This window comes from Dipodomys merriami, unplaced genomic scaffold (genome assembly GCF_024711535.1).
Source record: "Dipodomys merriami isolate MVZ:Mamm:240054 unplaced genomic scaffold, mDipMer1.0.p SCAF_121, whole genome shotgun sequence".
Classification (NCBI taxonomy): Eukaryota; Metazoa; Chordata; class Mammalia; order Rodentia; family Heteromyidae; genus Dipodomys; species Dipodomys merriami.
This window is the reverse complement of record NW_027202505.1, coordinates 954,897-980,010: the sequence shown is the minus strand read 5'-3', so window position 1 is coordinate 980,010 and position 25,114 is coordinate 954,897. Positions and strand designations below refer to the sequence as shown.

Here is a 25,114-nt window from a genome sequence, read left to right as displayed (position 1 = left end):
TAGTTCTGGAATAGATGATTCTTTTCTTTTTTTTCCACTTCCAGTGTTCAGGATCAAACCCAGGACCTTGTGCATTCTAGGCAAACAGTCTACCCCTGAGCCACACTCCCAGCCCCCTAGGGTGGATTTCACAGGTAACCCATAGACATGTCAGAGGCTCACCAAGTTTCCAGAAAATCAATAGAAAAGCAAAGTCCACAAGGCTACAGATTTGCATAATCCTAAATGTTCTGGTAACCTGTCTCTCTTCCCTTTGCAGCAGCCTCAGGACTGATTAGCCATGACGTCTATAAAGGAGCAGGCAGCAATTAGCAGGCTCCTGAGTTTTTTGCAGGAGTGGGACAATGCTGGCAAAGCTGCAAGGAATAACATTCTCAAAATTTTCATTGAATCCAATCAAGGCAAGACTGCCCCTGAACTGGAGCAGGAATTTTCCCAGGGAGCCAGCTTGTTCCTAGTGCGTTTGACCACCTGGCTCAGAATCACGTATCCTTTACCGAACAGTCTGGGGGAAAAAAAGAGACACTCTTCAAAAGAAGAAAGAGAGAGAGAGAGATGAGATGGTGAGGAAGCTTTGCTCTTGAATCTCTGTCATATCTTTGAACAGGACATCTAAATATATCCCAAAAGTCAAGAGCTTTATGGATTTCCTGTCTTCCCAACCTGTGTGTCCTCATTCTCTCCTGGTCTTTCTTTTCTCTCATCAGAACTAAAGAAGTGATTCCTTCTCTGTAGGGTGAATCTGTTTTTATTCTCTGAATTCCCTACTATCTCCTTTGGGACTTCACTTTTTCTGTCCTGTAAGTTAACCTCACTACCAACTCTGTGTGTGTGTGTGTGTGTGTGTGTGCTGGTCCTGGCTTGAACTCAGAGCCTGGATGCTGTGTGTGTGTGTGTGTGTGTGTGTGTGTGTGTGTGTGTGTGTGTGTGTGTGTGTGTGTGTGTGTGTGTGTGTGTGTGTGCGCGCGCGCGCTGCTCCTGGCTTGAACTCAGAGCCTGGATGCTGACCCTGAGCTCTCTTTCTCAGGGCTGGCACTCTACTACTTCTCTACTACTTGAGCCATAGCTCCACTTCTAGTCTTTTGGTGGTTAATTGGAGATATGAGTCTAAGATTTTCCTGCCTGGGCTGTCTTCAAACCACCATCTTCAGATCTCAGCCTCCTGCATAGCTATGATTACAGGGTTTAGCCACTGGCGCCCAGCTACCAACTTTTTTCATTAACATTTATATATGCTGAAATCTTTCCTACCTCTAGAAATAAAATTAAATTCCCATCTCAAACCTGAGTTGTGCCTATCTCCTATTCTTCATGGTAGAGCTCGTTGAAAAGGTGGTTGGCTCTCCCTGTTTTCTCTCTGCCTGCTGCATTCTGACTCCTGTTCCCTCTACTCCACTTATACACCCAGCTCTCCCCCAGGTCACCAGTGATTTTCTTTTTTTTTTTTGGGGGGGGGGTCCAGTCATGGGGCCTGAACTCTGGGCCTGGGCGCTGTCCCTCAGCTCTTCAGCTCAAGGCTAGCACTCTTCCACTTGAGCCATAGCGCCACTTCCGGCTTTTTTTCTTTTTGCTTATGTGGTCTGAGGAATCGAACCCAGGGCCTCAAGCATGCAAGGCAAGTGCTCTACCACTGAGCCATCTTCCCAGCCCCTACCAGTGATTTTCTAATTGTAACCACCAGTGACTACATTCAAATTCCTTACATTCCTCATTCTACTGGCCTTTAAGTAGCCTTTGTCAATCAACCTTTCCCACTTCTCAAAACATTCAGATTCAAGAAATGTCTTGGTTTCTTTTTTTTTTTTTTGCCCATCCTGGGGCTTTAACTCAGGGCCTGGGCCCTGTCCCTGAGCTGCTTTTGCTCAAGGCTAGTGCTCTAGCACTTGAGCCACAGCGCCAATTCCGGCTTTTTCTTTTCTTTTTCTCTTTTCTTTTCTTTTTTTTTTTGGGGGGGGGTCCGGTCATGGGGCCTGAACTCTGGGCCTGAGCGCTGTCGCTCAGCTCTTCAGCTCAAAGCTAGCGCTCTACCACTTGAGCCACAGCGCCACTTCCAGCTTTTTTCTTTTTGTTTATGTGGTACTGAGGAATGGAACCCAGGGCCTCAGGCATGCAAGGCAAGTGCTCTACTACTGAGCCACCTTCCCTGCCCCGGCTTTTTCTGTTTATGTGGTACTGAGCAATCGAACCCAGGGCCTCATGCATGCAAGGCAAGCATTCTACCACTGAGCAACCTTCCCAAGCCCTGTCTTGGTTTCTATAATAGCATTTCTTGAATTTTTTTCCCCTTTCTTTATATCTATTTCTTTATTTTTGTTTTGTTTTCATTTTTTACTTTTTTTTTTAATGGGTCCTGGGGCTTGAACTCGGAGCCTGTTTGCTTTTCTACTCAAGTCTCTGGCTGTACCACTTTGAGCCATAGCGCCGCTTCTGGTTTTCTGGTGGTTAATTGGAGATAAGAGTCTCACAGACTTTCCTTGCCCAGGCTGGCTTTGACATGATCCTCAAATCTCGGCCTCCTGAGTTGCTAGGATTATAAGCAAGAGCCACCAGCACCTGGCTGTGCCGGGCTTTTATATCCATTTCTCCTCTTCTTGAGCCTTCCCTTACGTGTTGGTGTTCTATCGACATCCTCTGTATTTTCTGTTTCTTCTTCAGCAGTAACTATTGTCATGATTCCTTCATCACCCCAATTGGAGGATTCCGCAAGCCTTCCTCTGAAATCTAAACTCCATACCTATTTATTCAACTCCTGGCTCTCCTCATATGCCCCAGAATGACTCAAATTTCCGGGTAGGTAAATAGGAAGAGAATTCAGTGAATGGGGAGTAGAGCAAGTTTTGGGGGTAGGTAAACTGGGTTTGAGACATGCTAATTTTGAGTTGCCTGTGTTTAGAAGCCCTAAAGGAAGATCAGGGAGGAAGACAGATTTGGTCACCACTGAAGTGACAAGAGTTATAATGGATTTGAAGATATCTCTGCTCTGAATTGAAAGTGCACTTGGTGGATCACCTCAGATTTCTTTGTTGTTTTTCTCTTTGCATGAACCCTCTCCCCTTTTGTAAACCTTCTCCTATATGACTAATTCCTCTCCTTTATTCAGGCCTTAATTTAAACATTACTTTCCCCAAAAGCCCTTTGCAAAGCCCAAAGTTCTCCTTTTATCTGTATTCACAGAACTTCCTCTCTCCTAATAGCCTTAGCATTTTGTTTTACTTGCTTACTACCTCCCTCCCCACACTGGACTATAAGCTCTGTGAGGACAGGAGTTGCATCCATGCTGCTCATCTCTGCATTTCTGTCACCTAGCACTATGCCTGGAATATGTCTACTGGGTAAAGAAATGAGTGAACCAGAGATCCTTTGGGTAGACAGGACTCAAGGTTTAAATAAACACAGCTCTCTGTTCCTTACATGTAGGTCATTGATAAATTAGGAATGCAAACTGCAGGCTTTAGGCCTGCAACACTGGCCAGAGGGAATACTTCTGACTACATGTCTAGGTTGAGTCTAATGTCTTCAGACATTGATGTGCATAAGAGGCTTAAAATGTAGGTTAGAGCCAGGCACCAGTAGCTCATGCTTATAATCCTACTTACTCAGGAGGCTTGAGATCTGAAGACTTGCACATGTTAGGCAACAGCTCTATTACTGAGCCAAATCCCCATCCCTAACTAGCTTTTGTTTTTCAGTTGTGAGGCTTGAACTTAGGGCCTGGGTGCTGTCCTGAGCTCTTTTGCTCAAGGCTAGCACTCTGCCATTTTGAGCCACAGCACCACATCTGGTTTTCTGGTGGTTACTTGGAGATAAGAGTCTCATGGGGGCTGAGAATGTGGCTTAGTGGTAGAGTGTTTGCCTAGCATGCATGAAGCCCTGGGTTCGATTCCTCAGTACCACAAAACAGAAAAGGGCAGAAGTGGTGCTGTGACTCAAGTGGTAGAACCCTAGCCTTGAGCACAGAGAGCCCTGAGTTCAAGCTCCAGGACTGTCCAAAAAAAAAAAGCCCTCAAGTATTTTCCTGCCTGCGCTGGCTTTGAACCGAGATTCTCAGATCTTAGCCTCCTTAGCTAGGATCACATGCATGAGCCACTAACACCCTGACCTGAAGCTTGAACTCAGTGCCTTGTGCTCTCACCCAGCTTTTTTGCTTAGGCGTGGTACTTTACCACTTGGCCAGACCTACCTACACTTCCAGATTTTTTTTCTGTTTTAGAGTCTTATGGACTTTCCTGGCTGGGCTGGTTTCAAACCTCAGTCCTCAGATTTCAACCTCCTGAGTAGCTAGGATTTTTTTTCCCTCAAGACTCTCCTGCCTGGTCTCCATAGTACCAGGACTTCAGGAATGTGCCACTCTTCTCCCCAGCCACTCCCTTTCTCAGATTTTGCTGTTTCTCAGTGTTGACTGCAGGGCCTTTCCTACTCAGCCCTTCAGTGGGAGTGTTTGCAAGAATTCTGTCTTTGGAGCCGGGCACCGGTGGCTCATGACTGGCTACTCAGGAGGCTGAGATCTGAGGATCGTGGTTCAAAGCCAGCCCAGGCAGGAAAGTCCATGAGACTCTTACCTCCAATAAACCACCAGAAAACCGGAAGTGGCTCTGTAGTTCAAGTGGTAGAGCACTAGCCTTGAGCTGAAGAGCTGAGGGACAGTGCCCAGGCCCAAATTTCAAGCCCCACGACCAAAAAAAAAAAAAAAAAGAATAATGTGTTTGGCTTTTTTTTTTTTTTCTGCTATTCCTGGAGCTTGAAGTCAGGGCCTGGGCACTGTCCCTGAGCTGCTTTTGCTCAAGGCTAGCACTCTTCCACTTGAGTCACAGAGCCACTCAGCCTTTTCTGTTTATGTGGTACTGAGGAATCAAACCCAGGGCTTCATGCATGCCTGGCAAGCACTCTACCACTAAGCCACATCCCCAGCCTTATGGCTCACTTCTTTTCTGACTGAGACATGATGTCCTATTGGCCCACTAGAGGACTGTGATGAAGATGATATGAAACAATGCAAGCAAAGCAGTTAGCACAGTGCCTGGCATGCAATAAATGCAACCCCTGTTAGCTCCTACTGATATCGTGGTAATCTTCTAGAACAATTGCTGGAAATAATAAACCAGAAAGATGATAGTGTACGACTATGAAAACAAAAATAGTTCCATGTGTGGCGATCACGCTGCATCGCCACACCTGAGAAGGAGGAGGTAGGATGATCAAGAGTACAGCCAGCCTAGACTGTAAGGATCCTGTCTCTCTCTCTCTCTCTCTCTCTCTCTCTCTCTCACACACACACACACACACACACACACACACACACACACACACACACGTATGTATGACCAGGGAGGGAAGTGACAAAAATTGGTCAGCCTAGCTAGTAAGTGAAGAAAATGGGGAGAATACACTGAAGCAGGGATGGGGGAGAAGGGAGAGGACAAGGTGGGAATAAAGAGACTACCATGAGAGCTGATAGCCCGAACTCTAGCTGTGGCGGCAACAGGCAGGAGAGCCGGGCTCCAGAGAAGACACTCTTCTTGCAGTAAAGAGCTTTTCCTAATGAGCCAATCTGTCTCTACCTCTATTGGCATCCTGGGAGCCAGGGTGCAGCAGAGATAATTTGCCTCCCCCTCTCCACCCTCCCCCCAACAAAGCACCATTACCTCCAACCCATTACATTAGCCTTTATCAGTCGTGGAAGCTCTCAGTCATCCTCCATGAGCTGCAATAATTCCAGCTAATTTCTTAAGTGTTCTAAGAGCGTGCGATGGGTTATGAGCCTAGTAATTGTTGACTGGTTCTCTTTCTGTTGTGGCTTGATTTCATACCTTGTATCCAAGCTGATGCGTGCTCTGGGTGCTTTATTACAATGAGGCTTTTTGCAAAGGCGCACATTAAAAAATAACATTAAATACAGAGGTTGTTTTAAATCAGGATTTAATTTTCCACCATCTCATGTTATTCTTACTAGGAAGCCATGCAATTCTTCATAAGGATAGAGACCTCCCATGCAAAACTTTGAGCAAATACAAAATTGAGAATTAATGATGAAGCTAATTCTTTTTATAGAAGCCTAAGAATGCTGGTGGGGCACCAGTGGCTCACACCTGTAATTCCAGCTACTCAAGAAGTTGAGCTGCTGGGTGCCAGTGGCTCACGCCTGTAATCCCAGCTACTCAAGAAGTTGAGCTGCTGGGTGCCAGTGGCTCACGCCTGTAATCCCAGCTACTCAAGAAGTTGAACAGCTGGGCGCCAGTGGCTCATGCCTGTAATCCTAGCTACTCAGGAGACTGAGATCTAAGGATCATGGTTCAAAGACAGCCTAGGCAGGAAAGTTTTTGAGACTATTATCTCCAATTAACCACCAGAAACTGGAAGTGGTGCTGTGGCTTAAGTGGTAGAGTGTTCGCCTTGAGCTGAAGAGCTAAGGGACAGTGCCCAGAGTTCAAGCCCCACCACCGACAAAAAAAAAAAAAAGTTGGTAAGAACTGAGGATGAATGTCAGCCTAATAAGGAAAGACCATGAGACTCTTACCTCTAATTAACCACCAAAAAAGATAGAAGTGGGGTTGTGACTCAAGTGGTAGAGCACTATCCTGGAGTAAAAAAGCTCAGGGACAATACCCAGGTCCTGAGCTCAAGCCTCAGGAACAGCACACACACAAAAAGTCGAGGATTGAGACACACACACACACACACATACACACACAAAATAAATGAAGTATGCTAAGACTCATGGATGCAACCGTTATATATTAGTCAATCCTCAGCTCTCTCCATTTAGCCTTCCTCACTTTCTAGAAACAGTCACAGCCAAGGTGGCCAAACTACACTGGGGGAACTTCTTAGACACAAGCAACACTCCAGTGTCCCTCTCTTCCCATCCTGCATCCTCTTGGCAAAGGATGCAAATTCAGTATCCTGGGTAGGATCCAGGATCCAGGGATTAGGCTCCCTATATGAAAACCATCACAGAAAGTGTTCTTTAACTTATTGGCCAGCTACATGACTGGCTTGTGCTTAGAAAAGATTCTGAGGTCCATTGGCATCTTCTTGTCAGCTGTGAGCAGGTGAGTTGTGTTGCAGAGGTGAATCCTGGCTCAATGGCGTATCCGGCTTGTGGTGTCCACAGCACTCCGACTACAGGGGACCAGGAATTCTAGGTATCAGGAGGGGAATGGTAACCCTTGAGATGGGCCCAGTGGTGGTGTTCCCCTGCTGCATTCTCCTCCACCTCTGTTCCCCATTGGTCATTTACTAGTCAGCACTCTAACTGAGAATTGCAGACACTCAATTCACATTTGGACTCAGAGAAAGGACAATTATTGTCTCACTTCCCTGAAAAGCCCAGATAATGGAAATGCTGAAAAGAATTTCAGCTGAGTGCCCTGGCTCACACCTGAATCCTACTCAGAAGGCTGAGATCTCAGGATCGAGGTTCAAAGCCAGTCTATGCAGGAAAGTCCATGAAACTCTTATCTCCAATTGACCACCAGGAAACCAGAAGTGGTACTGTAGTTCAAGTGGTAGAGTGCCAGTCTTGAGCATAAAGAGCTCAGGACCAAATGCTCACGCCCTGAGTTCAGGCCCCATGGCCAACCAAAAAAAAAAAAAAAAATTCAGAGCCAGGGGCTGGTGGCTCATGCCTGTAGTTACTCAGGAGACTGAAATCTGAGGATTATGTTTCAAAGCCAGGCCAAGCAGACAAATCTGTGAGACATTAGTTAACCAGCAAAAAGTTGGAAGTAAAGATGTGGTCCAAGTGGTAGAGCACCAGCCTTTAGCAAAAAGGCCAGGCAAAGCCAAGCACTGGTGGCTCACAACTATAATCCTAACCACTCAGGAGGCTGAGATCTTAGGATTGAGGTTCAAAGCCAGCCCAGGCAGGAAAGTCTGTGAGACACTTATCTCCACCAGAAAACTGCAAGTGAAGCTGTGGCTCAAAGTGGTAGACTGCTAGCCTTGAGCAAAATTGCTCAGGGACAGCACCCAGGCTCTGAATTCAAGCCACAGGACCAACAATAAAACAAAACAAAAGCAAGAGTTGCAAGGCCTTGAGTTCCAGCCCCAATACTGGCACAGACAGACAGACAGACAGACAGACAGACAGACACACACACACACACACACACACACACACACACACACACACGAATCCAGTACTACTTTATATCACTTTCCTATGGACATTGCTTTGATAGGAGGCCAAGTTGAAGAAAGAACCTTGGAACCCTTTGAAGGTCAGGGGCAAGCAACCTGACAGGTTTCATTAACTCTTCCCCATACCCCTCCATACACAGCAACCGGTACCTAGTAGAATTTCTTGAGGTTGGAGGTGCCCTAACACTCTTGGAAATCCTTGGGTTGGAGAAGATCAAGGAAGAGGACAAGAAGGAATCCATCAAACTCCTTCAGATTATCGCAAACTCTGGCAGGAAGTACAAGGAGCTCATTTGTGAAAGCTATGGTGGGTACTGTGTATGACAGGAGGGGCGGGGAGGCTGCATCCTTACTCCTTGCCCTGCTGTGCTGTGGGGGAATCTGTCACACAGCAAGGGACTACACAGGAAGAAGCATTTAGTACAGTGGATTCAATTAGCTTCTGTCCACATGACCACCGGAAGACTGGATTTATGGCTTTCCTGATACATCATTTGCTCAAACTTCTCAGTGGTGGTTTTTAGAAGTCCTTCTCCATTTTAAATATGTTCTCTTTCACAAATCTGCAACAAAGATCGATTTCACTGCTGCCAAAAATCTTGTGTGAAATTGAGTTGTGAATAACTCTAGAAGTAAAATTTATGATAGTTCAGGTATTGGCAAAGGGAGGAGGAATACAAAGATGAGTAAAATACAGGCCCTGTTCTCAAATAGTTTACCATCTGATAAGAAAGCAAACAACCCAGTAATTTCCAGAATTTGGAATGTTCTGATTGAGGCATGCAAAGACAATGGCACCCCCAGGCAGCCCATTTTCAAAGCATTTCCCAGCCTGCGCTTTCATAAGGATTCTCCCTTCTGTCTCCTCCATGGCCTCAATGTCTTCATCTGTAAAATGGAATGAATCACCAGATACAGAGATTCATAACTATAAGCCCAGATACTTGCAGGGTAAAGATCAGGAGGATCATTGTTCAAGGCCAGCCTAGGGAAAAAGCAAGATTCTATCTCAATAAGCTAGGCATGATGGTCCAGGACTGTGGTCCCAACTATGTGGAAGGCCATAAGTAGGATTGCAGACCGAGGCCAGCCCCAGGCAAAAATCACAAGACAGGGGCTGGGAAGGTGGCTCAGTGGTAGAGCCCTTGCCTTGCATGCCTGAGGCCCTGGGTTCAATTCCTCAGCACCACATAAGCAAAAAGAAAAAAGCCGGAAGTGGCGCTGTGGCTCAAGTGGTAGAGCGCTAGCCTTGAGCTGAAGAGCTGAGGGACAGCACCCAGGCCCAGAGTTCAGGCCCCACAACCGGACCCAAAAAAAAAAAAACAAGACACATCCTGGAAAAAAACTAAAAGCTGGGGCTGGGAAGGTGGCTCAGTGGTAGAGCACTTGCCTTGCATGCTCGAGGCCCTGGGTTCGATTCCTCAGCACCACATAAGAAAAAAGCCGGAAGTGGCGCTGTGGTTCAAGTGGTAGGGCGCTAGCCTTGAGCTGAGGAACTGAGGGACAGCACCCAGTCCCAGAGTTCAGGCCATGACCGAGAAAAAAAAACAACAAAAATCTCTTGGATTTGTCTGCTGGGGCTGCCTTCAACCCTTGAACCTCTGATCTCAGCCTCCTAAGTAGCTAGATTACAAGCATAAGCCACTGGCACCCAGCTCTCTGTCATGCAATCCTCAGTGGAGGTGATTTTCATAAATCACATCCAATTTAACATTTTCTCTTTTTTTCCCAGGTGTACGATCCATAGCAGAATTTCTTGCAAAGTCTAAGTCAGAAGAAACCCAGGAGGAAGTGCAGGTTCTGTTGGATTCTTTGCTACATGGAAACCCCAAGTACCAGAATCAAGTATATAAAGGTCTAATAGCTTTGCTGCCCTGCGTGTCTCCCAAAGCTCAGCAGCTGTCCCTGCAGACCCTCAGGACCGCCCAGGTGAGCCAAGGCTGTGTGCTCCTGGGGTCCTGATTCAGCCACACCAGTCTTATAATTACCTTCGCTCAGCCTCCCCCAGCATGTCTGCCCTTCATGCCGCAGTCAGTGTCTCTTCTAGAAGGCCCAGGTGGGTCACAGGGTTCATGCCTCCCAGCAGAGTGATTTGTCCTGTTTACTTAAGGCAGACTTCAAAGTGATTGTGACAAGCAACAAGGATAGTGAGAAGTCTGCAGAAAAGATTAAAGGGAAAGAGCCAGGGTGCATGTGTAGACAGTGTGTAAGTGACAGGCCAAATCACCACTTGTGGAACTAGAACTGCTTCCTTTTTTCCTTGTTGGCTTCTGTCCTAGCTATTGAGTGAAGTCATATTTGGGACATGTGTGGTGGCCATGGGAAGACCTCATGCTTAAGGATTTAAGGATGCTCAGTGGCTTTGATCTGACTATCTGGGGAGGGCAGGATTCTCAGCCAAGACAGCCTGGGAGCTATTTGACATCTCTGGCCTTTGTTTCCTTCCTGTGAAATGAAGAGAGTAATTCATAGTAGGAAAGACTTGACTTTGACTTGTCTGAGACTGTTTCCTTCTTTATATGAATGGAGAAGGAGCTTACACCTGTAATCCTAGCTATTCAGGAGCCTGAAATCTGAGAGGATCATGGTTCAAACCCAGCCCAGAAAGCCGGGCGCTGGTGGCTCACGCCTGTAATCCTAGCTACTCAGGAGGCTGAGATATGAGGATCTCGGTTCAAAGCCAGCCCGGGCAGGAGAGACCGTGAGACTCCTATCTCTAATAAACCACCAGAAAACCGGAAGTGGCACTGTAGCTCAAGTGGTAGAGCGCTCGCCTTGAGCTGAAGAGCTGAGGGACAGCGCCCAGGCCCAGAGTTCAAGCCCTGCGACCGACAAAAAAAAAAACAGCCCAGACAGAAAAGTCCATGAGACTCTTATCTCCAATTAACCAGAAAAAAAAAAAGCCAGAAGATGGAGCTGTGGCTCAAGTGGTAGTAGAGTCCCAGCCTTGAAGAAACAAACAGACAAATAAGGTTCTGAGCACCTCCACACACACAAATGAATAGAATAGAATAGAATAGAATAGAATAGAATAGAATAGAATAGAATAGAATAGAATAGAATAGGTGATCTCTAGGAGGAAGGATAACCAAAAGAGAAAATGTGGAGGGGCTGGGAATATGGCTCAGTGGTAGAGTGCTTACCTAACATGCATGAAGCCCTGGGTTCAATTCCTCAGTACCACAGAAACACAAAAAGCCAGAAGTGGCAACTGTGACTCAAGTAGTAGAGTGCTAACCTTGAGCAAAAGAAGCTCAGATTCAGTGCCCAGTCCCTGAGTTCAAGCCCCATTATCAAAAAAAAAAAAAAAAAAAAGAGGAAAAAATAGTGGAGCCAGTAGGAAGCATAGGTTGTACAGCAACTTGTGAATATGCGTAGTGCCACTAAACTCAACAGTGATGAAAGCCAGGCCCTGGTGGCTCACGCCTGTAATCCTAGCTACTCAGGAGGCTGAGATCTGAGGATCACAGTTCAAAGCCAGCCTGAGCAGCAAAGTCCGTGAGACTCTTATCTCCAATAAACCACTAGGCCCCATGACCAACAAAAAAAAAAAAAAAAAGAAAGAAAGAAAGAAAAGAAAAAGAAAAATTGGAATGTGGCTTAGAGTAGAGGAATGTTTGCCTAGCATGCATGAGGCCCTGGATTCGATTTGTGGAACCATATAAACAAAAAATTTTAAATAAAAAATGAAAAACCAGAAGTAGCACTGTGGCTCAAGTGGTAGAGCCACTAGCATTGAGCACAAAGAGGCTCAGAGACAGCACCCAGGCCTTCACTTCAAGCCCCACAACTGACAAGAAAAAAGGGGGGGAGGGGCAGGGAAAACTCACCTTGACTTGGAAGGAGTTAGGGTTTGCTTACTAACTTGATAGACCTTGATGGTTACCAAGTGCCCATCTGAAAAGCAGCCAAGCTATATCCAAATACAGAATTTGGTTTTTTGTTTTGTTTTCTTTTGTTTTGTGAATCTAGAACCTTCCTCTCATAGACAGCTCTCTGTGACTCCTACTAATGATTTTTAAATTTTTATTTATTTTATTTATTTATTTTATTTTTATTTTTATTTTTTGTCAGTTGTGGGGCTTAAACTGGACTTGGGCACTGTCCCTCAGCTCTTCAGCTCAAGGCTAGCACTCTACCACTTGAGCCACAGTGCCACTTCCAGTTTTCTGAGTAGTTTATTGGAGATAAGAGTCTCACAGATTTTCCTGCCTGGGCTGGCTTTGAACCATGATCCTCATATCTCAGCCTCCTGAGTAGCTAGGATTACAGGCGTGAGCCACCAATGCCCAGCTTTATTTATTTATTTATTTTATTTTTTTGCCGGTCATGGGGCCTGAACTCTGGGTCTGGGCACTGTCCCTCAGCTCTTCAGCTCAAGGCTAGCGCTCTACCACTTCAGCCACAGTGCCCCTTCCAGCTTTTTCTGCTTAGGTGGTGCTGAGGAGTTGAACCCAGAGCCTCATGCATGCAAGGCAAGCACTCTTCCACTGAGCCACCTTCCCAGGCCCTTGTTTCACTTTTTTATTGTCATTATAAAGATGATGTACAGAGAGCTAATGATTTTTTCTTTTTCTGTGTGTGTGTGTGTGTGTGTGTGTGTGTGTGTGTGTGTGTGTGTGTGTGTGTGTGTGCACGTGCATGCGCTTGTCGACCTATACTAGGACTCACGCTCAAGGTTTAACTTTTTACTCAAGGTTGCTGCTCTACCACTTCTGGCTTTTTGCTTGTTAGTTGGAAATAAGAGTCTCCTAGATTTGTCTGCCCAGGCTGACTTTGAACTTGGATCCTCAAACTTCAGTCTACTGAGTAGGATTACCAGCATGAACCACTGGTGCCCAGTAGTAGTGATACCTTTTCCTTTGAAACTCCCCAAGCCTCTAAGCCTTCACAGGAGCCCATGAGCTGAGTGTAAATAAATTAGGAAGAGGTAGAAAAGAGTGGTTAGCTGATGGGTGAGGCTCCTAAGAGAAGAAGTGACTGATTCTTGTTTCTGCAAACCTGGTTCCTGCATTGACCAGGTAGCTTCAGCTTAGTGCTTCAGTACAAACCTGGGATGCTTCAGTAGAAACCTGGGAAGCTCCCCTGTCACTCTTTGGGGCTTGTTTGGTTTGGTTCTTCCCTCCATCCCTCACCATAGCACTTGTTGATTTGGAAGTTGGTGTTTCATTCCAGGAGTACAAGGTCTAAAGGACAGCCACCTTGTCTTCTTGTTTATCTCACCAGGAAATCATCGGAACGACACACCCCAGCATCGTGCACTGTGTGCTGAAGGTGCTGGGCACGATGCATCTGGAAGTTCAGTATGAAGGTAAGGAGGCCACCTCCAGGTGATAGAAGGCACATTAGGCCTCAGAGTCTTCCCTCAATCACAGAGCCTGTTGTTCTACATCCTGTGTGGAAGATGCTGAGCCCATGACACTCAGCAGTTTTTTTTAAGGATATGACAGTCATAGTCATGCTTTGAATCAACCAGATGGTGCTTTAACTTTTCTTAGGATCTAGCCAGATGCCAGTGGCTCACACCTATAATCCTACACACTCAGAAGGCTGAGATCTGAGGATCATAGTTCGAAGCCAGCCCAAGCAGACACATCTGTGAGACTCTTATCTCCAATTAACCAGAAAAAAAAAAAATGAAGTGAAGATAGGGCTTAAGTGATAGAGCAGGAGCCTTGGGCAAAAAAGCGAAGGGACAACATCCAGGTCCTGAATGCAAGCAACAGTACTGGCTACTGGCATAAATAAAACAATCTGCCTGGATTAAAAGCTGCCTCTTGTTCAAGCCTCTTATGGTGGAAGAGGTCACACTGTTAGGACTAGAGTGGAGCACTTTCCTAGCATTGGTGAGGTCTGGCTTCAATCCGGGTTGGGGGGGGAGGAGAAGGACAGGAAGAGGGAGGAGGAAAAAGAGAAGGGGAAAAAAAACCACTCTGAGGAATGTCCTCTCTATAGGAAATTAAACTGGATAATGACAGTATTAATACATTTCACACAATGAGGGCCGGAGATGCAAGCCATTTTCCATACATCATTTTGCTTCATTCTCAAAACCACCATGAGTACAAAGCCTGGAGCATATACCAGGTTTGAAAATGTTTGAGTGAATGAATGGTGACGAAAGAATGGTGGTATTTATGTTTTTCAAAATAAAACACAGGGAGTTAAGTATATTTCTCATGGCTACACAGCTACCTTGACTCAAAGCAGCCTGAGAGACTTGTAAGACTTACATTCTCAACACAGCACACAGCAGACATTCAAAGGGTGTGATTTCCTTCTTTTTTCCTATGGTGATTCAGAGACCTTTCTGTAGTCAATAAGAAGGGACAAGGAAAGAGGACTGAGCATTGGAGAATGGAAAGAGTTTGGAAGGTAGAAAGATGCAGAGGAGGACATTCTGGGGAAAGAATAGTAGAAACGGAGGCATAAAAATAGAGAAAGCCTAAGCAAAAGAAGTTCAGGGACAGTGCCTAGGATTGGCAAAAAAAAAAAAAAAAAAAAAAAAAAGCCAGGTGCTGGTGGCTCACTTCTGTAATCCTATCTACTCAGGAGACTCGGATCTTAGAGGATTGAATTTTGAGGCCAGCCCAGACCCCCCCCCCAAAAAAAAAAGTCCTCAAAATTCCATCCTTAAAACAACCAACAAAAAGCTAGGTTGGAGGAATGGTACAAGTGGTAGAGTATCAGCTAAAGAAACAAGCCAAGCAAGTGTGAGGCCCAGAGTTCAAGCTCTAGTTCCTGCAAGAAGAAGGAGGAGGCCAAGTGCCAGTGGCTCACGCCTGTAATCCTAGCTACTCAGGAGGCTGAGATCTGAGGATTATGGATCAAAGCCAGCTTGGGCAGAAAAAGTCTGTGAGACTCTTATCTCCAATAAACCACTCAGAAAACCAGAAGTGGCAGTATGGCTCAAAAGGTAGAGCACTAGCCTTGAACTTAAAGAGCACAGGGACAGCACCCAGGCCCAGAGTTCAAGCCCCACGACTGACCAAAAAGAAAAAAAAAGTAGAAGGAGGAGGAGGAGGAATAGGAAGAGGAGAGAAGTGAGGACAACTAGTTACTCACATGTGTAATCCTAGCTACTTGGGACTAAGAAAGGTGGGGGTACATACCTGTCATCCCGCCTACAAAGGGAAGACTAAAATAAGCAGATAATGCTTCAGGCTCACACCCAGACAAGAAGCAAGATGCTACCTCAAAAATAACCAGTTCAGGGGGCTGGGAAGGTGGCTCAGTGGTAGAGCGCTTGCCTTGCATGCTCAAGGCCCTGGGTTCGATTCCTCAGCACCACATAAGTAAAAAGAAAAAAGCCGGAAGTGGCACTGTGGCTCAAGTGGTAGAGCGCTAGCCTTGAGCTGAAGAGCTAAGGGACATCGCCCAGGCCCAGAGTTCAGGCCCCATGACCGGACCCAAAAAAAAAAAAAAAAAAAACAGCTCAGCCAGGCATTAGTGGCTCATGCCTATAATCCTAACTACTCAGGAGGCTCAGATCTAAGGATCGAGGTTCAAAGCCAGCCCAGGCAGGAAAGTCCATGAGACGCTTATCTCCAATAAACCACTAGAAAACTGGAAGTAGTGCTGTGGCTCAAGTGGTAGAGCACTAGCCTTGAACTGAAGAGCTGAGGGACAGCGCCCAGGCCCAGATCAAGCCCTACACTGACAAAAAAAAAAAAATTACCAGCACAGGCTGGGAATGTGGCTTAGTGGTAGAGTGTTTGCCTAGCATGCATGAGATCCTGGGTTTGATTCCTCAGCACCACATTAACAAAAAGAAGAAGTCATTAAATAAATCATAATTTAAAAAAATATTCAGCACATAGCCAGACTCCAGTGATTCCTTTAATCCTAGCTACTCAGGAAGCTGAGATCTGAGAGTCATGGTTCAAAGCTAGCCCAGGCAAGAAAGTCTATAAGACTCTTTTCTCCAGTTAACCACCAAAAAGCAAGAAGTAGAGCTGTGGCTCAATTGGTAGAGCACTAGCCTTTAGCTCAGAGTCAGTGCCTAGGACCAGTACAAAACAAAACAAAAAAACAGGAACAGGACTGGGAATGTGCCTTAGTGGTAGAGTGCTTGTCTAATATGCATGAAGCCCTAGGTTTGATTCTCAGTACCACATAACAGAAAAGGCCTCAAGTGGTGCTGTGGCTCAAGTGGTAGAGTGCTAGCCTTGAGCAAAAGAAGGTCAGGGACAAGCCGGGCGCTGGTGGCTCACGCCTGTAATCCTAGCTACTCAGGAGGCTGAGATCTGAGGATCACGGTTCAAAGCCAGCTCGGGCAGGAGAGACCGTGAGACTCCTATCTCCAATAAACCACCAGGAAAACGGAAGTGGCGCTGTAGCTCAAGTGGTAGAGCGCTCGCCTTGAGCTGAAGAGCTGAGGGACAGCACCCAGGCCCAGAGTTCAAGCCCCACGACCGACAAAAAAAAAAAAAAAAAAGCTCAGGGACAGTGCCCATGTCTGGCAACAACAACAAAAAACAGAAACAGCACAAAAAAAGATTGGGGAATGAAGGAATGTATCAGCCATATTTTTCTGTCACTGCATTATCAGATTGTTTTAGTCCCATAGGTACAGATGGGTATGTGGGCCTTGTATATTGAGAAGTAATGCTTGTTGAAACCCTCTGATTAACAGCCCAAGCAGCTCTTATCTGAGGAGGAGCTGAGCGAGGGGGACCTAAGTAAAGATCAGTTTCTGGCATTGATCCTGTGATGACCTAGCAGTGGAATCATGATAGGAAGTTCAATCTAACCCCAGTGAGACTGGGTTAGATGCCTCAGATCTTCCCACCTACCTCTACCTGGAAAACACAGCCACTTTCTCCCTCCCAAGGCTCTCAGCTTAAGTATTTCTTCTTCTCAGGCCTTCCTGGACCCTCCCTTTAACCCTTATCAGATGGCAGCCTCCAGTTGTCCCTCAATGACAGCATTAACCTCCCAAAAGCCCTTTACATAGATGGTGCAAAATTCCTGGGTAACTGTCCTGGTCTTTATCCCTACATCCTCAGCACCATCCCAAGCATATATTAGGGCATCCTTCCGTGTTGGGATGGAGGCAGGGAGGACTCCACACTGCATTATTACTTTCCTGAATAAGTGAATATCTCTCTCCTCCCAACCTCTGAGCAACTCCAGTATAGGAACAAGGATTGCTCCATTTCTTTAACAGCCCAGTGTCTGGAACACAATGGCTGAATAAATTGTGTGTGTGTGTATGCGCACATGCATGCGTGTACATGCTTGAACTACAGCTCTACTTCTAGGATTTGTTTTGTTTCATTTTTGCCAGTCCAGTGGCTTGAACTTAGGGCGCAGGCGCTGTCTCTGAGCATCTTTGTGCTCAAAGCTAGCAATCTACCACTTGAGCCACATCGCCACTTCCAGTTTTTTTTTCTGAATGGTTTATTGGAGATAAGCATACCATATACTTTTCTGCCTTTTTTGGGTAGCTATGAACCTTGATCCTCATACCTCGGCCTCCTGAGTAGCTAGGATTACAGGTGTGATTCATGGGGGCTCGGCACTTCTGAGTTTCTTTTGGTGGTTATGTAAAGATAAAACTTTCCTGCCTGAGCTCAGTCCTCAGATCTTACCTTCCTGAGTAGCTAGGATTATAGGCATGAACCACTAGGACCAGGCTATTGAAAAGATTTGGAGCTGGGCCGGGCGCTGGTGGCTCACGCCTGTAATCCTAGCTACTCAGGAGGCTGAGATCTGAGGATCACGGTTCAAAGCCAGCCCGGGCAGGAAAGACCATGAGACTCCTATCTCCAATAAACCACCAGAAAACCGGAAGTGGCGCTGTAGCTCAAGTGGTAGAGCGCTCACCTTGAGCTGAAGAGCTGAGGGACAACGCCCAGGCCCAGAGTTCAAGCCCCACGACCGACAAAAAAAAAAAAAAAAAAAAAAAAAAGATTTGGAGCCGGGCGCTGGTGGCTCACGCCTGTAATCCTAGCTACTCAGGAGGCTGAGATCTGAGGATCGCGGTTCAAAGCCAGCCCGGGCAGGAAAGACCGTGAGACTCCTATCTCCAATAAACCACCAGAAAAACCGGAAGTGGCGCTGTAGCTCAAGTGGTAGAGCGCTCGCCTTGAGCTGAAGAGCTGAGGGACAGTGCCCAGGCCCAGAGTTCAAGCCCCACGACCGACAAAAAAAAAAAAAGAAAAAAAAAAGATTTGGACAGGAGCTGGGAAGGTGATTCAGTGTTTGCCTTGTATGCATGAGGCCCTGGGTTCAATTCCTCAGCACCACATAAGCAGAAAAAGCCAGAAGTGGCACTGTGGCTCAAGTGGTAGAGCACTAGCCTTGAGCTGAAGAGCTGAGGGACAGAGTTCAGGCCCCATGACTGGGAAAAAAAAAATTGTGACAAAATGGGTTAGCTTTAGTTATGTTGATGAACTCCTCCAGGCCCCAGCTCTTTCAATATTGGCCCAGTTTAGAATCTTTCTATGTTTATTTAGTAATAGTTAATGGTGTCAGAGGCAGTGGGAACAGGAAGCTTCCACATTGCCCTTTGGTTTGATGTCAGCTCGTGATGACAAAGAAACTGAGTTATCTGACTATAACTCGGTAATCTGACTGAAAGTTCAAGGCCAGCCTGAGCTACATAGAAAGACCTTGTCTTAAAAAAAAAAAAAATAAGAAGAAAGCCGTGCGTGGTGGCTCACGCGTGTAATCCTAGCTAGTCAGGAGGCTGAGATCTGAGGATCTAGGTTCAAAGCCTAGAGACTCTTATCTCCAATTAACCACCAGAAAACCAGAGTGGTGGTGTGGCTCAAGTGGTAAAGTGCTAGGCTAGCCTTGAGCTGAAGAGTTTAGGGACAGCGCTCAGGCCCAGAGTTCAAGCCCCAGCACAGACAAAAGAAGAAGAGAAATGTCTATTGATTGATTGAATTAGTCTTTTCTTTTTTTCTTTCTCTTTTTTTTTTTTTTAGTCGTGGGGCTTGAACTCAGAACCTGTTGCACTGTCCCTGAGTTCTTTTGCTCAAGGCTAGCGTTCTACCACTTTGTACCACAGCTCCACTTATGGTTTTTTGGTGACTAATTGGAGATGAGAGTCTCATAGAATTTCCTGCTCTGGCTGGCTTTGAACCTCAATCCTTCGATATCAGCCATCTGAACAGCTAGGATTACAAGCATGAGCCACCAGCACCCAGCTTTTTAAAATGTTTTGTTATTAGAAAGTTAATGTACAATGGGATTACAGTTGCATAAGTCAGGCAAAAAGTACATTTCTTTGAATTAGTCTGTCTTACCATGTCAAAATAGTCTTGATGTAACTCTGAATATAGAGGCTGCATATATAATAAGTGTCCACAAGGAGGAGCTGTTGCACTTGCTCAGTGCAGAACTGAAGTTAAAAAATGAACCATTCAGTTTCTGGTGAAACTCCTCCAAAGGGAGGGGAGGAGAGACTAATAGATCTTAGATGTCGTAGGTGAGTAGCCAGAGAAGATCCAAAATGAACTCCTTCAGGTTTGAGAACAACAAATTGCAAAACCAGGGATATATATCCTTGACAGATCAATTATTACCTTAGGAACATGAGCATTCTTATGTATGATAATTAGAAGTAGACTAATTCACTGTAAGTTAATTTGCCAAACACATGCTTGCCAGAAGTCAATTGGCCAAATGAGCAATTTGCTGAATGGCTAATTTACCAAATTACCAATTTATTAAAAATAAGTTTCGTCTCAATATTTGTAAAGGTTATAGTCGTTCATATTGGTTGTATTATGAGAGACTAAGAGCGCAGGGAAAACTCAGCCTTTGGAGTCTCTGGGGCTTCAGATTCTGCTGAGCAACTCAGCATATATGTGCTGCTGGGTTTAGAATCTGGGCAGGTTCCAGCCAGCTTTCTGTGATAGGGATTCTCTCTGAGACCTGAGTCAAACATCACTGTCTGACCTGGGTGCTGGTGTCTCATGCCTTTAAACCTAGTTATTCAGGAGGCTCAGATCTGAGGCTCTCAATTCCAAGCCATCACAGACAGAAAGGTCCATGAGATACTTAACTTCCAATTAACCATCAAAAATTTGAAAGTGGGGAGCCGGGCGCTGGTGGCTCACGCCTGTAATCCTAGCTACTCAGGAGGCTGAGATCTGAGGATCGCGGTTCAAAGTCAGCCCGGGCAGGAGAGACCGTGAGACTCCTATCTCCAATAAAACCAACAGAAAACTGGAAGTGGCGCTGTAGCTCAAGTGGTAGAGCGCTCGCTTTGAGCTGAAGAGCTGAGGGACAGCGCCCAGGCCCAGAGTTCAAGCCCCACGACCGACAAAAAAAAAAAAAAATTTGAAAGTGGGGGCTGGGAAGGTGGCTCAGTGGTAGAGTGCTTGCCTTACATGCATGAGGTCCTGGGTTCGAGTCCTCGACAGAAAAAGCCACAAGTGGGGCTGGGAAGGTGGCTCAGTGGTACAGTGCTTGCCTTGCATGCATGAGGCCCTGGGTTCGATTCCTTAGCACCACATAAACAGAAAAAGGCAGAAGTGGCACTGTGGCTCAAGTGGTAGAGCGCTAGTCTTGAGCTGAAGAGCTGAGGGACAGTGACCAGGCCTAGAGTTCAGGCCCCACGACTGGCAAAAAAAAAAAAAAAAAAAAAGGACAGAAAAAGCCACAAGTGGAGCTGTGGCTCAAGTGGTGGAGAACTAGCCTTGAGCTGAAGAGCTGAAGGCCAGCACCCAGGCCCAGAGTTCAGACCCCATGACCGACCAAAAAAAAGCTAAAAGTGGGGCTGTGATTCAAATGGTAGAGCACCAGCCTTGAACAAAAGAAGCTTAGGGATGGTCCCCAGGCTCTAAGTTAAAGCCCCAGGACCAGGAGGAAAGAAGGAAAAGGAAGAATCTCCTTTCCTGTCTGGGCTGGCTTCAAACCACAATCCTCAGATCTCAACCTCCTGAGTAACTAGAATTACAAGCATAAGCCACCAGTGCCTCGTTCCATTTTGTTTTTGAGATAGGATCTCGTTATGCTGCCCAGGATAGCCTTGAGTTTGTTTGTTTTTTTTGGGGGGGGGTCCGGTCGTGGGGGCTGAACTCTGGGCCTGGGCACTGTCCCTCAGCTCTTCAGCTCAAGGCTAGCACTCTACCACTTGAGCCACAGCGCCACTTCCGGCTTTTTTCTTTTTGCTTATGTGGTGCTGAGGAATGGAACCCAGGGCCTCGAGCATGCAAGGCAAGCACTCTACCACTGAGCCACCTTCCCAGCCCTAGCCTTGAATTCTGGAGCTCAAGTGATCCTCCAACTTCAGCCTTTCAAGTAGCTGAGACCATAAGTATACATGGAGTTGGCCTTTTTTGTGTGGTGGGAGGCTCTGGGGATTGTGTTCACAGCCTTGCTGCTTGCTGGACACCTCAGCCACCTGCAGCCTCGTTTTGCACTCTTTTGTTGTTGTTGTTGTTTGTCAATTGTGGGGTTTGAACTCTGGGCCTGGATGCTGTCCCTCAGCTCTTCAGCTTAAGCAAGTGCTCTACCACTTGAGCCACAGTGCCATTTCTGGTTTTCTGGTGGCTTATTGGAGATAAAAGAGTTTCACAAATGTTCCTGCCCGGGCTGGCTTTGAACATCCATCCTCAGATCTCAGCCTCCTGATTGACTACGATTATAGGCATGAGCCACTGATGCCCAGCTGCAATGTTTTTTTTTTGGTGGGGGGGGTCCGGTTGTGGGGCCTGAACTCTGGGCCTGGGCGCTGTCCCTCAGCTCTTCAGCTCAAGGCTAGTGCTCTACCACTTGAGCCACAGCGCCAGTTCCAGCTTTTTTCTTTTTGCTTATGTGGTGCTGAGGAATCGAACCCAGGGCCTCATGCATGCAAGGCAAGCGCTCTACCACTGAGCCACCTTCCCAGCCCCGTGCAATGGTTATTTTTAAGGTAGAGTCTCACTTCATACCCAAGCCGGCCTGGGCTGTGATCCTACGTGTGCTTCCCCATGTTGCTGGGGTTGACAGGCGCATACCACTGTGCCCAGTCATTGTGTTTCCCCTGTAACTGTGATAACAGGCATGCGCTACCTCACCCAGTCGCTGGTTGAGATGGAGTCTCCTGAACTTTTATGCATAGGCTGACCTCAAAACCCCCATCCTACTTCACCCCATCTCCATCTCTGCCTGTCCACTAACTAGAATTACAGGGTTGAACCACCAGGCCTGGCTTAAAAGGTACTTTTAATGTTTCAACATTGGGCTTTGAACAGGATATGGGGAAAGAGATATGGAAGGCACAGGAGTCAGAGGTAGAAAATAAATGGTCAGGAATATGCTTAATTTGGAGATCTTCTTTATAAGAGTGTAATTTATCAGTCTTGCTAGCTCTCTGCTGGAAGAGGAACCAAACTTGAATGTAAGCATAGTTCTCAACTCTGGCCAGTAGGTGGCAGTCTTGTCTGGAAATATAAAGAACAGGGACAGACTAGGAACAAGAATTGCCATGAACTTTTAGCACTTTGGAATTGGCTGCATGTGCAGGCAGAGTTTAAATTAACTCTTCCTCTGGGCTCTGGTGGTTCATGCCTGTAATCCTAGCTACTGAGGAGGCTGAGATCTGAGGATCCCGGTTCAATGCCAGCCAGGGTTAGGAAGGTCCATGAGACTCTTATCGCTAATTAATCACCAGGAAACTGGAAGTGGAACTATGGCTCCAAGTGGTAAAGCGCTAGCTCTGAGCAAAAAAGCTCACGTACAGCACCCAGGCCCTGAGTTCAAGCCCCATGACCAACAAAAATTAACTTTTTCCCTCTAAAGGCGTGACACTTTTAGTCTCTAAAATGAGCTGACAACGCTAAGCTGAGAACTGAGGATCTCAGTTCAAAGCCAACCTAAGCAGAAAAGTCTGTGAGACTCTTATCTCCAATTAAGTGGTACTGTGGCTCCAAGTGGTAGAGTGCTAGCCTTGAGCAAAAAGAGCTCAGGGACAGCACCCAGGCCCCAAGTTCAAGCCCTATGACCAACAGAATAAAAAAATTAAAAATAAAATAAAGGCCAGTGGGTCCTCCATGTCCAGACTCTAACTCCTCTACTCTAACCTCCTCTCCTCTAACCTCCTCTACTCTAACCTCCTCTCCTCTAACCTCCTCTACTCTACCCTGTACTCTAACTTCCTCTACTCCAACCTCCTGTACTCTAACCTCCTCTACTCCAACCTCCTCCATTCTAATCTCCTCTACTCTACCCTTTACTCTAACCTTCTTGCTGAAGTGGCTCACCAGCCCCTCCTCCTTTCTCCTCCTCCCCTTCCCTTGGGGCTGGTTCTGTAAGGATGTGGCCTCCACAATGTTCCAGGAGGCCTGGAAAGGCTGTCTCCTCCCCAGGTCTTGCCCACGGCTGGGTGTTGGGAAGGGTGATGGGGGGGGGGGGGGGCGCACGCAGGGGCGCGGCCTCTCCAGCGTCTCCGCTCTTTCCTAGCCATCGAGCTGATCAAGGACCTGGTCAACTACGACGTGCGTTTCCCTCTGCTCAAGGGCCTAGTGGCCCTGCTGACACCATCCTTGGAGAAGTCCAAACTGCACTCCAAGATCCTCGCGGGTAGGATGGCGGGTCGGATGTCCGGCCGGGGCCCGGGGAAGGGGCCCTGGGCCTCAAGGCCGCTTGCCTCCCCCCCCTCCACACCCCCAGATTCCTCGGTTCTCGACTTCACCACCCACCTGCCAGTATTCTTGCAGCAGGCTGCGGCCGCCAAGACCATCGGGTAAGCGGGCAGGGAAGGTGGGTCCGGCACCCCAGCCGCCGGCCGTGGCAGAGACCCGAGCCGGCGGGGGCCTGGCCCCGCTCCCCCTGCCAGGGTCCTGGCGCGCGGCAGCCTGAGCGTCGCGGAGGACCTGCTGCACATGCGCGTGGTGCACAGCCTGCTGGCCGCCATGGGCAACACGGACCACAGCAACAGCCAGAGGCTGGCCAGCCTGACGCTGGAGGTGCGGGGTGGGCCGGGGGGGGGGCGGGCGGGCAGGGCTGCGGGGCCAGGGTCACGGTCCGCGCACGGACCGACGGACGGATGGACCGATGGACATGGACACGGGGGGGGGGGGGCGCAGGTCTTCGTGCAGATGTTCCCGGTGGTGGAGGAGCACGTGCGCAAGTCCATGGGGGAAGAGCTCTTCCAGCTTTTCCTCGTGAGTGCTCCCTCCCGGCCCCCTAGATTCAGCCCAGGTGCGGGGGGGGGGCGGGGGGCAGAAGGACACCTCCCCTCCCCCACCTCCCCTCCCCCCCCTCCCAACCCCCCCCCCCAGCACCGGCCTGGCCGCCCGCGCTCTCCGGGTCCCCACAACCGCTCTTGCACCCTGGCAATCGGGCTGGGAGCTGCACCCCAGGAAGCCTTGCCTGCAGCACCCCCCTGCTCAAACCCCAGTGGCAGAGTGCACCCCGCCCTGCCTCACCCCTGCCGGCCCCTCCCGCTCCCGTCCTCAGGAAAGCGCTGAGGACCTGTACAGGAAGATCGATAGCATCCAGGCGGACATCTTGGCAGCCAACACGGTCAATGTTACCAAAGGTGAGCAGGGGGCGAGGAGCCCTGGCTGCCAGGGTGCGGGGCCCGGCCAGCGCCCCAGCTCACGCCGCTGTGGGCCTGCAGCGTTACACTTCCACAGAGGCTCCAGGGGCCGCGACTTCGCCTTTCTCCCCGACCTTGATGATCCCAATCGGATGGAATACATCACAGCCATGGAAGAGGAAGAGGAAGGGAAGGTAGAAGAGGAGGAGGAGGAAGAAGAAGAAGTGGAGGAGGAGGAGGAAGAGAAGGAGGAAGAAGAGGAGGAAAAGGAAGAGGAGAAAGTGAAGAAGGATATGGAATGAAAAGAGTAATTGTTCCTATGTCAAACCCAGGCCAAGGCCTTTCCTTATGGGGAACCTCCCCCGGGTTCCTGGGTGGGAGGTTGGGGGTGGGGGGAGAGTTAGCTGCTGTCTGGGAAGACTTCAATAAACAGTTTCAACATCTGTCTGTTGTGCACGGTGTGGAGAAGGGAGATCACATGAGCCCTGGAGCGAT

At 47.7% G+C, this 25,114-nt stretch overlaps 1 protein-coding gene across 2 annotated transcripts; it reads left to right on the top strand.

Moving 5' to 3' along the window:
• The first annotated feature begins 21 nt into the window (after positions 1-21).
• On the top strand, positions 22-25,023 carry LOC138823636 (armadillo-like helical domain containing protein 1). Of its 2 annotated transcripts, none has more exons than XM_070017062.1 (11): positions 22-486; positions 6,981-7,049; positions 8,280-8,446; positions 9,872-10,068; positions 13,366-13,450; positions 23,539-23,658; positions 23,749-23,821; positions 23,915-24,044; positions 24,165-24,242; positions 24,538-24,619; positions 24,717-24,900. In XM_070017062.1, the coding sequence occupies exons 1-11, from the start codon at positions 281-283 to the stop codon at positions 24,815-24,817; spliced, it is 1,308 nt and encodes a 435-aa protein (XP_069873163.1). In that variant the 5' UTR covers positions 22-280; the 3' UTR covers positions 24,818-24,900. The 2 variants fall into 2 exon arrangements, with proteins under 2 accessions (XP_069873163.1, XP_069873162.1); XM_070017061.1 differs by having other exon boundaries at positions 24-486; positions 24,701-25,023.
• The last annotated feature ends 91 nt before the right edge of the window (positions 25,024-25,114 follow it).